Here is a 15,128-nt window from a genome sequence, read left to right on the forward strand (position 1 = left end):
AAAAAAAAAGAAAACATAACATACCTGATAGGCTGATACTGTAGCTCTGTTTCATTCAGGCTTGGAGTCTTGGATGAACATGAGCTTGAATGAGCTTCAGCTTCCTCTGGTTTCTCCTCTGGAGTGGTAACTTTTGAATGAAGGAAGTCTTCCCTCCAAACTTTTTTTTTTTTCCTTTTGGTTGTTTTGGCAAAGACCCTGTTGATTCAGCTTCCTTTTTTCCTAAGTTTCCTATTTTGTGTGTTTTTTTTTAATATAATTTTGAATCTTGTTTTAAGTTGAATTGTGTAAACATCATCCAGGCGCTTGCCTGGCCTGCCTGTTGCCTGGCCCGAGGCGCATGCCTAGGTGCAAAGGCGAGTGCCTGTTCAAGGTTTGTGCACCTTAGCCTGGGCGAGGCGCCCAGCCTGGAAAGCGCCTCGCCTCTGCGCCCTTTTAAAACACTGGGTTTTCTGAGATGTACTCCCTTTTTTTTAGTTTAATGAAATTGATTTTTATCCTTAAAAAAACAGATTAAGGTGCAAACCCTACTCCTGTTCCATTATGCAGAAGTATAATTGCTTCATTTAGAGAAAACAGAAGAAGACGATGAAGAATAAAAATGGGTGGTAACTTCAAACATCTGTTATCTGGGGCTCCGCCCTCTCTCTTCTTCTTCTTCTTTAAAACAAGGGCTCCGCCCTCTCTCTTCTTCTTGCAGTCTTGTTTCTTGCACAAAAACTGGGTCTACGCCCCATTTGTTTTTTCAGTTTTTATTATAAAAACAGGGGATCCGCCCCCTTTTTTTAGTTTTTCTTATTAAAACAGGGGCTCTGCCCCATTGTTTTTTAGTTGTTATCATAAAAACAGGGGATCCACCCCATTTTTTCAGTTATATTTATGAGGCTATGGATTGAGCAAAGGAGGCCATTGACAAGGCATATGAAGAAATTTTTGGAATTATTGATAAGAGGTGGGAATGCCAACTCCACCAACCACTGCATGCAGCTGGTTACTTTTTGAACCCCTAATTTTATTATGATGATCAAGAGAGAATTGAAACAGATGAAGAGGTTATGACGGGGCTTTTTAAAGTAATTGAAAAGGACAAGAACAAGAGAAGTGTAATCATTGATGAAATATCCAAGTCCAAGAATGCAGAAGGAATTTTTGGTTTTTTTATTGGAAACGGTAACTTCATTAATATAACTTAAGAATAACTTTCCAGATTTAAGTACAGCTGTCAACCCCTAAGTAGGCGTTGAGCCCCCAATAATCATGCTTACAAAACTGCCCAGAACATTCTCTCCCTCACAGTCCCTTGTTTAGCCAACGTGTCAGCTAAACCATTAGCTGATCTCTTATCGAGGTTGACAGACATTTTATCCGGGAGCGAGTTGCATCTCAAGAAGTATGCCTTCCTTACATTGCCTCAGACATGCAGTTAGCTGATCTCTTCACCAAAGCAGTCACAAAAATCAAATTGGAGACAGATTTACGCAAGTTGGGCATGACAAATATCTACTCCCAACTTGAGGGAGAGTGAAGAAATAGTTACTAAGTCACAAGTGTGGGGTTCCTTACCCACACTCAGGCTCTAGTGTATGTGGCTCCATACCCACACCTAGCTATTTTTTATTTTTCTTTTAAGATTGGGCCGGCTGGCCTTATTATGTTTATCCATATTATGTTTTGTTTTACTAGGACTACGACTTTATGTTTTGCTTTACTAGGACTAGGACTTTATGTTTTCTCTCCTATTCTTGTAAGGAACCAAAGGCTATAAATAATAGAATGTATGGGGTGGCAGATATCATCAACCGAACCCCTTCTTTCTTTCTCTCTTCTCTTCCTTCCACTCTTCTTTTCTCTCTCTCTCCTTCTCTTCGAACCTGTGTTTCTCTTCTCAGATTACATAGCAGCAGTTCTGATTTATTCAAGTTGGTATCAGAACACGATCTAGGGTTTCTCACGTGAAGTCTAACCCAACCGACCACATGAGAATCATCTAAGGCTGGAAGAATAGAAAGGAGCTATCTTTGCCTGATTCTTAGAGGTTACCAGAGATCTCTAGCAGCTGTCCAAAGATTGGAGGGTGATTCTTGGTAATCAGGAAGAATCAGAGAAGGTTAGAGGATTCAAGATTGGATTTTTATCAAGATTAAAGGAGGCAATCAGAGTTTTCTGGGTAAGATCTCATCCCTTCTTGAAACAGCAGTAGTAGGAAAAAAGTTAAGCTTATTCAGAAGGTACGGCTGAGAAAATCTGATTTTTCTAGGGTTTGTTCTTAACCCTACGAACCTTTTTTTTTACTGTGAGCCTTTCTTGGAGGGATCGGCTGAGAAAAGATCTGATCTTGATCTTTGACTGTGAATATTGGACTGAGTACAGTCCAGGATTATCTATCAAGAAGTTAATCCTTGACTGAGATTACATTTTTTGAAAGAATTCGACTGTGTTTGCACTCTTGGCGGCTGAGGTCAAATTCTGGACTGTTAATATCTGGTATTCTTTTGATTAAAGTTATAGTTTTAAGGAGAAACTATCAACTGAAACTAAGTTCTGGTACTTGTTCTTGCTGAGATCAGATTGTTTTCTTGAAAAAAAAAATTAGTCTTTTTTTCTTGGAACTTTGAAATCTACTTAGTATGGAAAAGGCTGGAAGTGAGGTAAAAACTCAAGGGGAAATTTTTTGGACCGGTAACATGACTGAAAATACGTTCCAGATTACCACTGTTAGGTTTGATGGAACAAATTACATGGAATGGGCCCAATCGGCAATGATGGCCATTGGGGGCAAAGGAAAATTAGGGTATGTAACCGGAGATACAGAAGAACCAACCAAGGAGGATGTATCCCACCCAAGATGGGTTCAAGAGAACTACTTGGTGATGACCTAGCTATGCAACTCTATACAGCCCCACATCAGCCAAAACTATCTCTGGGCAAAAACAGCCAAGGAAATATGGGACAGCATGAAAGAGACCTATTCCCAACCCCTCAATGTTGCTAGAGCTTATGAGCTAAAATGTAAAGTGAAAAACCTCAAGCAAGGAGAGAGGCCAGTCTCAATATATTTTGCTACTCTAAAATCCCTTTGGCATGAAATTTATCACTTAGAAACTATTGAATGGGAAAGCCAGAAGGATGCAACAACATATAGAAAACTGGTTGAAACAAATAGGGTTTTCGAGTTCTTCGCCGACCTAAACTCAGATTTTGATATTACAAGACAGCAACTCCTCACTAGGGAGAGTGTGACCCTATCTTAGGCCTACTCATTAGTCCACAGTAAAGAGAGTAGGAGGAAGGTAATGCTATCCTTCTAGCCCACAAAAGCAGCCTTAGCAGCAACAAAATTCAAGGTTAGAGAAAAGGAAAAGGAAGACGAAAGAGATATTTTTTGTGACAATTGCAAGAAGCCCAAACACACTAGGGACACCTGTTGGAAGTTGCATCCTCACCTAATGCCAGCTAGACTTAGAAACAAGAAGGGAAGTGCTAATACAGCAACTACTATTGACAGTACATCCTCTTCCAGCACAAGGACCACATCCTTGGATGCCTTGGCAGCTATTCGAGCTGCACTGACACAATTAGAAAAAGAAGCTGGTATTTCTGGATCTACATCTCAATCTTCAGCTACTACACCTGCTTAGCCTACTTCAGCCCTTGCTCATACAGGTACAAGAGCTACTGCATGTCATGCTTCTGTCCCAAGTAATACTAGACCTTTCTGGGTAATAGATTCAGGTGCTTCAGACCATATGACCAACTTATCTACTTTATTTAGCACCTATTGTTTATCCTCTGGGAGAGACAAAGTTTCTATTGTTGATGGCTCTCTTGTACCAATTTCTGGCAAGGGAGACATCAGATTGTCAGATACCATCACCCTATCCTCACCTTTGCATGTTCCCAAGCTTATTGCTAACTTACTTTCAGTCAGTAGTATTACTAAAAATCAAAACTATTCGATAACCTTTTTCCCTGATCAGTGTGTTTTTCAGGATCTGGAAACGAAGAAGGTGACTGGGATTGGCCGTGAGATGAATGGAGTCTACCTGCTTGAACAGTCACAGGGGGAGCAGAGTGAAGTAGGACAATTGTTTGTTTCTCAATCTTGTAGTAAGATTATGCTTTGGCACAACCGCTTAGTTCATTTATCTTTTGGGTCTTTGAAGAGTCTTTTTCCAAACTTGTTTGAGTCAGTAGAAGTGTCTAGTTTAAAATGTGAAAGTTGTGAGCTTGCAAAACACAATAGATCATCTTATCCTTTAAGTAATAAAAGAAGCAACCTTCCTTTTGAAATTGTGCAAACCGATGTTTGGGGCCCATATCATACTCCCACCATCAGAGGGTACAGATATTTCTTATTATTTGTTGATGATTATACCTGTTTTTCATGGGTCTACCTTATGCACTCTCGAGATGAGGTCCCTTCTCTGACCCAGGCTTTCCATCAAATGGTTCTAACTAGACCTGTTCATGGGTCGGGCCGGGCTTTTAGTCTTCATTAACGAAAAAATGATACGCCCGAGCCCGAGCCCGGCCCGACCAACGGACCTAGAACTTGGGCCCGAGCTCGGCCCTGACAAAAAGCCCGAAGCCCGCGCCCGGCCCTTCTTCTTCTTCTTTCCTTAGTACGGACTCCCTTTTACCTTATTGGGTCAGTCTAGTTAATGTTTTTCTCTCCTTCCTATGTTCCAATTTGCTTTGGTTTGGAAGTTTGGAGAGAGGAGTTTTGGACATTTTCTGTACACGCATGGGTTGCTTTGGTCCCCATTCCTTTTTGTGTTTCGTCTTTAATTACTTTTCTATTATTTTTTTTTTTCGTTTTTATCTTTGTTATTCAAAGATTTGATGATGAGTTGATGACCCTTCCAAGTTCCACCACAGCAACGAGAGAGGACTTAATTAGAGTGGGGTTTATCATGACATCATCTCCACCATGTCCTGGGTCTCCTGACGTTTCTGCTTCAAGCACTAACTAATTGTTCCTAGACAGAGAGAAGAAACAAGCCACTTCTGCGGTTCTGCCTTGTTCTTTTCAGCAAGACCAATAGTTATAAAAACAGTAAACACTAAAGATTGTTATAGAATAAAATGGTAAAGAGGACTCACCGCCGCCGCCGGTGATTGTATTCGCCGGAGAGTTCGCGGTGAATCGGTGACTGTGGTCTGTGAGCTGCGAGCTTGACCTGTGATTTTGACAATGATCACTTGATCAGTTCGCGTCCAAGAGAAAGAGAGAGAGAGAGAGAGAGAGAGAGAGAGCTCACCACCGCCGCCGGAGTTGTTGCGCCAGTGAACGTTCACCGCCTCGCCGGTTGTGGCTGCCTGAGAGTGTGAGGATGAGAACTATGGAGTGTGGAGGATGTGGAGAACTGGAGATTGGAGATGAAGGGTCGGCTGAAAAAAAGAATGGGAAGAGGCATAGATGTCTCGACTAGGGGTTTTATTTAGGTTTAAGTATAGGTCGGGCTGGGCCGGGCTATTTTGGCAAATCCCGAGCCCGGCTTGAATTTATTGCGGGCCGGGCTTTTTGGCCCGAGGTTAAGCCCGCGGCCCATATACTTGTTCAAGCCCGTCCGGGGGCTGGCCCGTCGGGCCGCCCGGCCCATGAACAGGTCTAGTTCTAACCCAGTTTGAAACCAAGATCAAACCCTTAGATCTGATAATGCCAAGGAATACTTGGGCAAAACCCTTGGCATCCTATCTCCTTGATCATGGGGTCATTCATCAGAGCACCTATCCTCGTACACCTCAACAAAATGGGGTTGCTGAGAGAAAAAACAGGCATATGTTAGAGGTAGCAAGAAGAATCATGCTCAACTCTAATGTTCCCATACGCTTCTAGGGGGATGCAATCCATACAGCTGTGTACCTTATTAACAGGGTTCCTTCACAGGTTTTAAACATGCAAATCCCGTTCAGTCTCCTATATCCAGATAAGGACCTATTCACTATTCCCCTCAAAACTTTTGGGTGTACTTGTTTTGTTCAAATCCTTGGACCTCATCGCTCCAAGTTTGATCCCAAAGCTACTAAATGTATTTTCCTTGGGTATGCACAAAATCAAAAGGGATATTACTGTTATGAGCAGGTTTCAGGTAAGCGCTTTGTGTCCATGGATGTCACTTTTTTTGAGGATATGCCCTACTATCATAGGGCTTCTCCTCAAGGGGAGAATAGTGAGGAAGGGATTTCAGTTTCAACACCAAAAGTTCCTTTACCTGTCCCAATTACTGAGGGGGGAGTTGTGAAGAAGGTTGTCAAAAATGCAGAGAGTTAAGAGTATCACAGAAAGTGGTGAAGGCAGGTTGACTCTCGTACTCAACAGCAATCCAGGCAAGTTCCAACATCTTCTACAGACCCGGATCCAGACACTACTACTGCTCCCACTATTACAGATGCTCAATCTCCACCATCAAATGACCTTGATCTTCCAATTGCTATTCATAAAGGGAAGCACCGTTGCACCTCATCCACTGCCCATTGCATCTCCAAGTTCCTTTCCCATAATTGTCTCTCAGAATCCTACAGATTTTACTTGGCATCTATTTCTGCTATTCCTATACCTAGAAAAGTGCAAGAAGCCCTTTTGATACCTGAATGGAATGAAGCAATGCAAGTAGAGATGGATGCTTTTGTCAAGAACAACACATGAGAACTAGTTAACCAACCTGAAGGGAAGAAACCTATTGGATGCAGATGGGTGTTTACTGTGAAATATAATGTTGATGGTACTGTAGAGAGGTATAAGGCCAGATTGATTGCAAAGGGATTCACACAAACTTATGACATAGACTTTACAGAAACCTTTGCACCTATTGCAAAAATGAACATTATCAGAGTTCTTCTATCCATTGCTGCAAACTACTCTTGGCCACTATTTCAGCTGGATGTTAAGAATGCCTTCCTCAACGGAGACTTGCAAGAGGAAGTCTACATGGAGTTACCCCCGGGCTTTTATAGTACAGAAGAAGGAAAGAAAGTTTGCCTTTTGAAGAAGACCTTGTACGGGCTGAAACAATCTCCAAGAGCTTGGTTTGATAGGTTTAGACTGGCTTTGGACAAATTCAGATACATACAGGCTTAGTCAAATCACACTCTCTTCTTGAAGACATGTCATTCCCTGAATCTACTTGCAGTCTATGTAGATGACATTGTTATAACAAGGAGTGACATTAGTGAAATTGAAACCCTTAAACAGCATCTTCACAAAGAATTTGAAGTGAAAGACCTAGGGAAATTACACTATTTCCTAGGAATTGAGGTAGCTCGATCTAAGCATGGCATTTTCATCTCTCAAAGGAAGTATGTTCTGGACTTATTGGAAGAAACATAAAAGTTAGGAGTGAAACATGCTGATACTCCTATTGAGCCTAACCATAAGATAAGTGCAGAAAGTGGAGAACTCCATGAGGACAGGGCTATATACCACAAGCTGGTTGGGAAACTTCTTCATCTCTGCCAAACTCAGCCAGATATTTCTTATGTTGTTAGAGTTGTCAGTCAATACATGCATTCTCCTAAGACCACCACCTCCTTGCAGTAGAAAGGATTCTTGCCTACTATAAGAGATGTCTAGGGAGAGGTATACTCTTCAAGAATAATGGTCATATGAAACTAAAAGGGTATACAGATGCGGACTGGGCTAGATGTGTTGATGACAAGAGGTCCACCTCTAGATATTGTGCATTTGTGGAGGGAAACCTTGTTTCTTGGAGAAGCAAGAAACAGAATGTTATTGCTCGCTCCAGTGTAGAAGCAGAATACAGATCCATGGCCAATGGTGTTGTAGAAGTGTTATGGCTGAAATCCTTGCTTAATGAGTTGGAGATTGATTATGAGAAGCCTCTGATGTTGTATTGCAATAATCAAGTTGCAATTAATATTGCCCATAACCTAATACAGCATAACAGGACTAAGCATATTGAGGTTGACAGACATTTTATCCGAGAGCGAGTTGCATCTCAAGAAGTATGCCTTCCTTACATTGCCTCAAACATGCAGTTAGCTGATCTCTTCACCAAAGCAGTCACAAAAATCAAATTGGAGACAGATTTACGCAAGTTGAGCATGACAAATATCTACTCCCAACTTGAGGGAGAGTGAAGAAATAGTTACTAAGTCACAAGTGTGGGGTTCCTTACCCACACTCAGGCTCTAGTGTATGTGGCTCCATACCCACACCTAGCTATTTTTTATTTTTCTTTTAAGATTGGGCCGGCTGGCCTTATTATGTTTATCCATATTATGTTTTGTTTTACTAGGACTAGGACTTTATGTTTTGTTTTACTAGGACTAGGATTTTATGTTTTCTCTCCTATTCTTGTAAGGAGCCAAAGGCTATAAATAATAGAATGTATGAGGCAGCAGATATCATCAACCGAACCCCTTCTTTCTTCCTTTCTTCTCTTCCTTCCACTCTTCTTTTCTCTCTCTCTCCTTCTCTTCGAACCTGTGTTTCTCTTCTGAGATTACACAGCAGCAGTTCTGATTTATTCAAGTGACTCTTTTTTTTATATAGAAAAATGTCTATGACTCATTTTTTGGGTAGAAAACTGTCTATGATGTCTATAATCTATATGTCTTTTTTTTTAAAGAAAATTGTCTCTGTCTCTTTTTTTGAAAGAAAATTGCCTATGATGATAGTATGACTTTGACATGACTCTAACTTTATGTGATTGTTGTGCATTGTATTGCATTAATGGCTTGTAGCTTGCTTGAAGTCCTAAACTTAATGTTGATTGGTCATTGATCATTGGTGAGTACTTGAGAACTTGATTATTTCAGATTTTTGTTGTTATCTGGCATATTAATAGGTTGTTTGTTAATCATTTAATTTAATTTGAAGTTTAGGAATATGTCTTTTAATTATACCCTTCAATTTTTTTCATTTATTTTTTATTTTTCAAAAAATTGTACGCCTTGCCTCAAAAAGGCGCGCACCTCGCCTTGCGCCTTGCCTGCACCTTTGGCTTTTAAAACACTAAGAAAACCAATGGTTGTCAAGTTCACAAACCAAATACACACTAGAAATCAAACTGAAAATTAATCATTATTACAAGGCTGTAAATCAAGGGTGCTCCAAAATCTCTCTGACAGATCAGCTTTGGATACTTGATCAAATTCTGGAAGTCTAAGAACCCAGTCAGAAATCAGGTTTCTCACAGCTGCTACCAGATATTCAATACTTTTTGACTTATTCTCAAAAACCATTTTGTTTCACTCTTTCCAATATAGACCACCATACTGCAAATGGAATGCAGATCCAAAGAATTCTCCCTTTCTTGCTTCCTCCGAGTTTTGGCCATTTGGAGAAGATCTCTGCTGGAAACATTGTTTGGAAAACACTCACTCCAAACAAAAAGGAGAAGAACTTCCAAATGAAGTTTGCTACACTGCATGAGAAGAACAAGTGAAGGACTGTTTCTTCCTCCCGTTTACACCAGTAACACCAGCTTGCCAACTGTAATCCCCTAGACTTCAGGTGGTCAGAAGTGAGAATACTGTCATGCGCCACCGGCCAGGGCCGCCAGGCAAAGGCTTCTACCCTTGGGGGCACTGGGTTACCCCACACTCATTTTATCTGGTCTGACTCCATTCCTTCTCTTAATAATGCCTTATAGAATGACTTAACAGGGAATCTGCCTTCTCTACGTTCTTTCCACCATAAACCATCTTCTGTAGATCTAGTAATGTTGATACCTTTTAATTTTTCCAATAACAGAATGCATTCTTCCACTTCTTGGTCCAATAGAGGCCTTCTGAATTTCAGATTCCAAAATATTTGCACGTCTCTCCACTCATAACACTGGTCTATTGAAACTTGTTTTTCTGTCAACTTGTATAATCTTGGGTAAACATCATAAAGCTTCCCTATCCCAAGCCACTCATCTTCCCAAAACCTCACTCTAGAGCCATCCCCCACTTTGAGCTTGACCAAAATTCTAAACTCTTGATTGAAACTCATGATTCCTTTCCAAACACTTAACCCCATAAGAACTTCTTACTTCCCTTGATTCCCACCCGAACCTTACCACTCCATATTCTCCAACCACCACCCTCCTCCATAAAACCTCCCTCTCTCTCCCTTGCCCAATTCTCCACAACCACTTCCCTAGCAGTGCTTTGTTGATTAACTTTACCCTTGCCCTAAACCTCCCCCCTCCTTTGACTTGCACACCTTCTCCCACTTGACCAAATGAATTGGAACCCCCCCCCCACTCCTTCCCATAGAAATCTCTTTGAATTTTCTCAATTTTCATAGCCACTTCTTTAGGGACTCTTAGCAAGGAAAGATAGTAAACTGGACAGAACACTCTTTATAAGAGTGGTTCTCCCACCCAAGGACAGGTACTTGGCCTTCCATCTGTTCAACCGCCTCTCCACTCTTTGCATTAGAGGCCTCCAAATGTTAATTGTTGCTGTCTTTGACGGTAGTTTGACCCCACCGGCATCCCTAGGTAAAGGAAAGGTAGCTCCCCTACCTTACATGTTATTCATTTATCCCTATCCCCTAGGTAGAGGCCTCCAAATGTCTTTGCACCTTAACCATTTATCATTAATTTTATTCATGTACATGGAGTTAAGCATAGACAAAAGCCCATTTTAGTTCAATATTCTGGAAAACAAAAAGATATCATCCCCTGACCAGAAAATAGAAGGGTCTCGTATTCACTTTGAGCTTTGATTCCTTGCAGTGCCAATCAAGCAAACCTCAAGGAATCATCACAATATCCAACATACATTCCAGCTACATAAGATATAAACACCAACCTTTTTCCTTCTTCAAGTGAGTGATTACAAGGATAAAGGGAGAAAGGAATATCACAGCATAGATCCCCAAAATGGAACTATGGAGCATAAAACAACAGCTTCTCTGGAGAAGTTAGCCCAAGCAAAAAAAGGAGTGTGTTTGTGTGTTTGTGTGTTTGTGTGTGTATGAGTATATATATAAAATGAAATAAGTATTAACCATACATAATGTATGGTATTTAATTAGATTTAACTTTTATGAAATATACATGGAACCCAAGGCAATTATCTGCTTTATATACTATAGATGAATGATAAGATTACTGTTATACTAGCTAATCTATTTTAATTTTTGAAAAAAAAAAAAAAAACTAAATCGTAACAATTCATCATAAAAGGTTAAACAATAGGATGGATTCTTATAACCTAAAAAGTGAAGTAATGGGAAGAGGTTACAAACAATAGCAGCTAATTTGCTGTTTACTTTGAGCATACAATTATAACACGGGTTTATGAAAAGAACCAATTTTTCTACTAATAGAAAGTATGGTGTTCAATGTGTTATTAACTTGAAGGGAAAAAATACTGAAGAGAATGAATAAATACATTATTGGTTTGGATTAACAAAGACAAAGTTGCCCTTATGAAATCAGACAACAATTAATTGCTAGGTAGCGCATTCTGTGTGAGATAAAAAGATATATTGCAAATATGTGGAAATTATGAACATAAAGGGAGAAAAAGAAAAGCTACAAAAGATAATTAAATACCTTTACATTTTGAGGGGTGCGGGTGAGTACAGACACCCGGTTAGAGCATAACTCCAAGAAAACCACCTTTCATCAACAGGTAAAAAAACACAAGTATAAGGAAGTCCTTCACCAAATTTAGAAGATGGAAATCAGCAGTTGTACAGTTAAAAAGCAGGTATCCAACCTGCTAAAGTATCCATCCATTAATCAATTGTTTGTGAATTTCAAAAGGGAAGCACCTGGGGTTTCAAGTAACTGATGACTGCTTGAACTTGTTTACAAGACTCCTGCAACCAAGCAATATGAAAATGGCTTAAATATGAAAAAGAATAACATTAGAAAATCATTTCCTTCCAGGTGACAGATATGAAAAACCTTACAACTTAGGGGTAAGAACAAACACTGGTTGAGGTTCATAATAGAAATGCATCTAACGTTAATTGATGTAAGATGGACTGGAATCTATATTTTGAACCCACTAAGAAAGCGTGATTTCTCAATCCTGCGCGGGAGCTTCCTTACATATCAAGAACAGAAACTGATCAATCAAAACAAAAACAATTTACCATGGAAACATGGGCAGTGCCGACTAAGTAAACATCGCAGGAACCACCTTCGGCAGACGATTCACACTGCAAATACACCACATCTTTCGAAAACTCTTCAGGAAGAGCCTTCCTCCGTTCTGTCTCTGTTACAAGAACTTCAGAACATTCGGATTCAGTAACTGCAGAAGCATTACCGAGCCCAATAGCATCAACCATAGCAACTGTTTGAGATGAACTTTTGGGATTTTCGAAGATGTCTGCGCTAGAGTTTTGTCCGGATTGGTCCACGGGGATCTCTGGAAGGTTAGGGTTTTGAACGTGCACTGAGTCCTTAGGGACAGATGCAGCAAATTCCGGCAAAGGTGTTGCCCGGGTTTCCATTGTCCTTTTGAATCGTAGAATTTCCCGGTGACCAGTAGCGAACCCAAGGGACTTTAATTGCTGGTTAGGACAGGTCGAGTCTTGATTATGTCTTGTTCTGGTGTGATTGCTTAGGAATTGAGAAGTTCCGGCGAAATATCTGGGGCTCCGACTCCGATAATGATACGTGAAAATAATGCGACTAAGCTCGGACGAGCTCAGTAGGCGAGTCGTACGAACCATGAATAAGGTTCGAGCGGGCGCTCAACTTCAACTCTCACGTTTCTCTAACGAAACGTTCGCGTGAAAATTGCCAACGACGTGAACGACGTCCACGCCTCCACGCCCATATAAGCACCACCTACTGAAGTCCGGTGCACGCAACTCTCAGGCGACAACTTCAGTTGAGATGATGACGGGAGTATCCGAGTAAAAATTAGGGGAAATTCGCCATTAGTACGCTGTGATTTGGGCATAGTGACATTTTGGTCCCAAACTTTAAAATCAATAATTTAATATCCAGATTTTCAAAACGTATGAATTTATTACTTATCATTAATTAATATTATTGGTATGTAAACAGACACGAGTGTCAAGTATTTTTCTTTAGGGAGATTGAAATTCGCCATTAGTACGCTGTGATTTGGGCATAGTGACATTTTGGTCCCAAACTTTAAAATCAATAATTTAATATCCAGATTTTCAAAACTATGGATTTATTATTTATCATTAATTAATATTATTGGTATGCAAAAAGACACGGGTGTCATGTATTTTTCTTTAGGGAGATTGATTGATCAGCCAGCTCAGATTTTTTAACCTACCGTATAGAGGATGACCAAATTGATCAATTCGGACCATCCCAACCTGAGTCGGCTGGGTTTTTTTTAGCATCAACCAGATTCGGGTTATAAAAAATCATAAATCGATGGTTCGAGTTGGTTTCAGTTTTCACATATGAAAATCAAAACCGACCCGAATCGAACAGATTTAGTAGTTGGTAGTTAGTTCCTAATTAGTAGTTACAACCTACTTATTTCTTACTTAACTAAGTTGTCTCTATCCTAGTTACAACCTAACTTAATTTATAGTCTTCTAAATATGAATGACATTAATGGCAAGTATTGTAAGACAACTAGACAAAGAATTTTTTTGGAAAAGTTTAAAGAAAATAATCAAATGATCCTACTTTTTATGGCCTTTTACACTAAATAGGCAACCAATTACAATTATAATTATGTGTCCTTTTTTACTTAGATTATAAGGTTTATTGAAATATACAAATTTCAGTCTTATTTCTCTAATACAGATTGACTTTCTATTTTCTTGATAACTTATATTCTAACTTGGTCCGCCCCCCTATCATTTTCAGTCTTACCAATTTCAGTATTCTTTCTCTAATAGAATTATGTGTCCTTTTTAAAATCAAATTTCAGTCTTCTTTCTCCAATCTACCAATTTATTACCATGGTTGAACTTAGAGCTGAAACCGACCCAAACCAACCCAACCCGACTCAAACCGACCAGATCGATTTTGCTTAACAGAGGGTCGGTTTCGGTTTCAATTTTAGATAACCTGACCAGGTCGGCTCGATTGAAAAAATCTCAGTAAACCGACCCAACCCGACCCATGAACAGCCTTAACCAAATCCATGGGAAGGATGTGGTTTATAGGAGGAGGGAGGTTAATTATAATTCGGAATTCTGCAATGAACTGCAAAATATTTTTTCTTTATCAATCATCCACTCAAATCAAAAGAAACTATCAATTTTTTTTTATTTCTAGCTCGAAAGGCAATCCTCAAGAGAGATCCAGCTTCAAAGCCCACTTCATTGCCGGTGCATAGGACACGTGGCATGGCCAGGGACGAAAAATTTGAGATACGAGATCAAGATCATTGTAAAAACATGTGAAATGTTGAAACAAAGGCGCACATATTATAAAACAATGGGACAGGCAATCTAGCAAGAGTCCATATCTGCTCCCACTACCAATGAAAACAACGTTAGGTACATCATTTTGTATGGTACGTTGCAGCAGTGCATTAGAAATATATGTATGAATGAGTGAATGACAATATACAGAGATGGGTCTTCAATACATTCTTTGGTCTTTACGTTGTTCTTCTCTTAAGGGGGTAATTTGAGTTCAGTTTAGAGGTGCCAATGCCTTCTTAACATCTTGATACGATTTCAAGAAATAATAATAGTGATTTTGTCCATCTAGCTCCTATAAAAAGTTTAGATTCAAATGAACCAAAGTTTTTTGTGAGTTCAAATACAATAATTTATAGTAATTTGCGGATGACCATGAGAAACCACTTGGACAGGGTTATGTTCTCAACCACCTTGGAGGGGATCATCACTATGGTAGAATCCAAATTCAGTTCCACTGGACTTGAATGTGAGATTTCAAGTACCAGGCTCTCCAAATTCTAATGTAAGGGTTGATTCACCATAGCTTAACTTGGCATTTGTAGCTTTGAGGATAATAAGAAAGTTTTTCTTTCATTTGATTTGTTGGGGATTATTGCCTTATTGGTGTTGAAGTTACAATTCCTGTAATTCAAAAGGAAATGAGATGGCCGACTTGACAAGAGGACCGGACATAGCCAGACTGTAATTGTGTTATAAAAGAGTTACACTCTTGTTGCTGGAGGGGAGGGTGATTTGTACAAATTAATGTATCCTAATTGAGGGGAAATTTTCCATTTGTAATATT

The 15,128-nt window shown here is 39.7% G+C and overlaps 1 protein-coding gene and 1 long non-coding RNA gene across 13 annotated transcripts in view; both read right to left on the reverse strand.

Moving 5' to 3' along the window:
• LOC104604908 (uncharacterized) overlaps positions 1-12,890 on the reverse strand; it is a 68,772-nt gene extending 55,882 nt beyond the window's left edge. For 9 of the 12 annotated variants that reach the window (XR_016085692.1, XR_016085705.1, XR_016085702.1 and 6 more), the window contains exons 1-3: positions 12,065-12,889; positions 11,738-11,785; positions 11,517-11,582 (exon numbers count right to left, since the gene is read on the reverse strand). Coding sequence is in view for 6 of the 12 variants with exons in the window: in XM_019199023.2 (XP_019054568.1) it covers positions 11,517-11,582; positions 11,738-11,785; positions 12,065-12,649 (699 nt within the window). In the remaining 6 variants the exon portion in view is untranslated. Of the gene's footprint in view, positions 1-11,516; positions 11,583-11,737; positions 11,786-12,064 lie in introns of all 12 variants that reach the window. The other 3 variants (XM_010269480.3, XM_010269481.3, XM_010269477.3) reach the window with 2 other exon arrangements.
• LOC148803438 (uncharacterized) lies at positions 4,793-10,116 on the reverse strand. The gene is made up of 2 exons (XR_016085707.1): positions 5,262-10,116; positions 4,793-5,180 (listed from the first exon to the last, which is right to left on the reverse strand). It is a non-coding gene; the product is annotated as an uncharacterized LOC148803438 (long non-coding RNA).
• Positions 12,891-15,128: the final 2,238 nt, after the last annotated feature.

Source organism: Nelumbo nucifera, chromosome 1, assembly GCF_055504915.1.
Source record: "Nelumbo nucifera cultivar China Antique chromosome 1, China Antique-T2T, whole genome shotgun sequence".
Classification (NCBI taxonomy): Eukaryota; Viridiplantae; Streptophyta; class Magnoliopsida; order Proteales; family Nelumbonaceae; genus Nelumbo; species Nelumbo nucifera.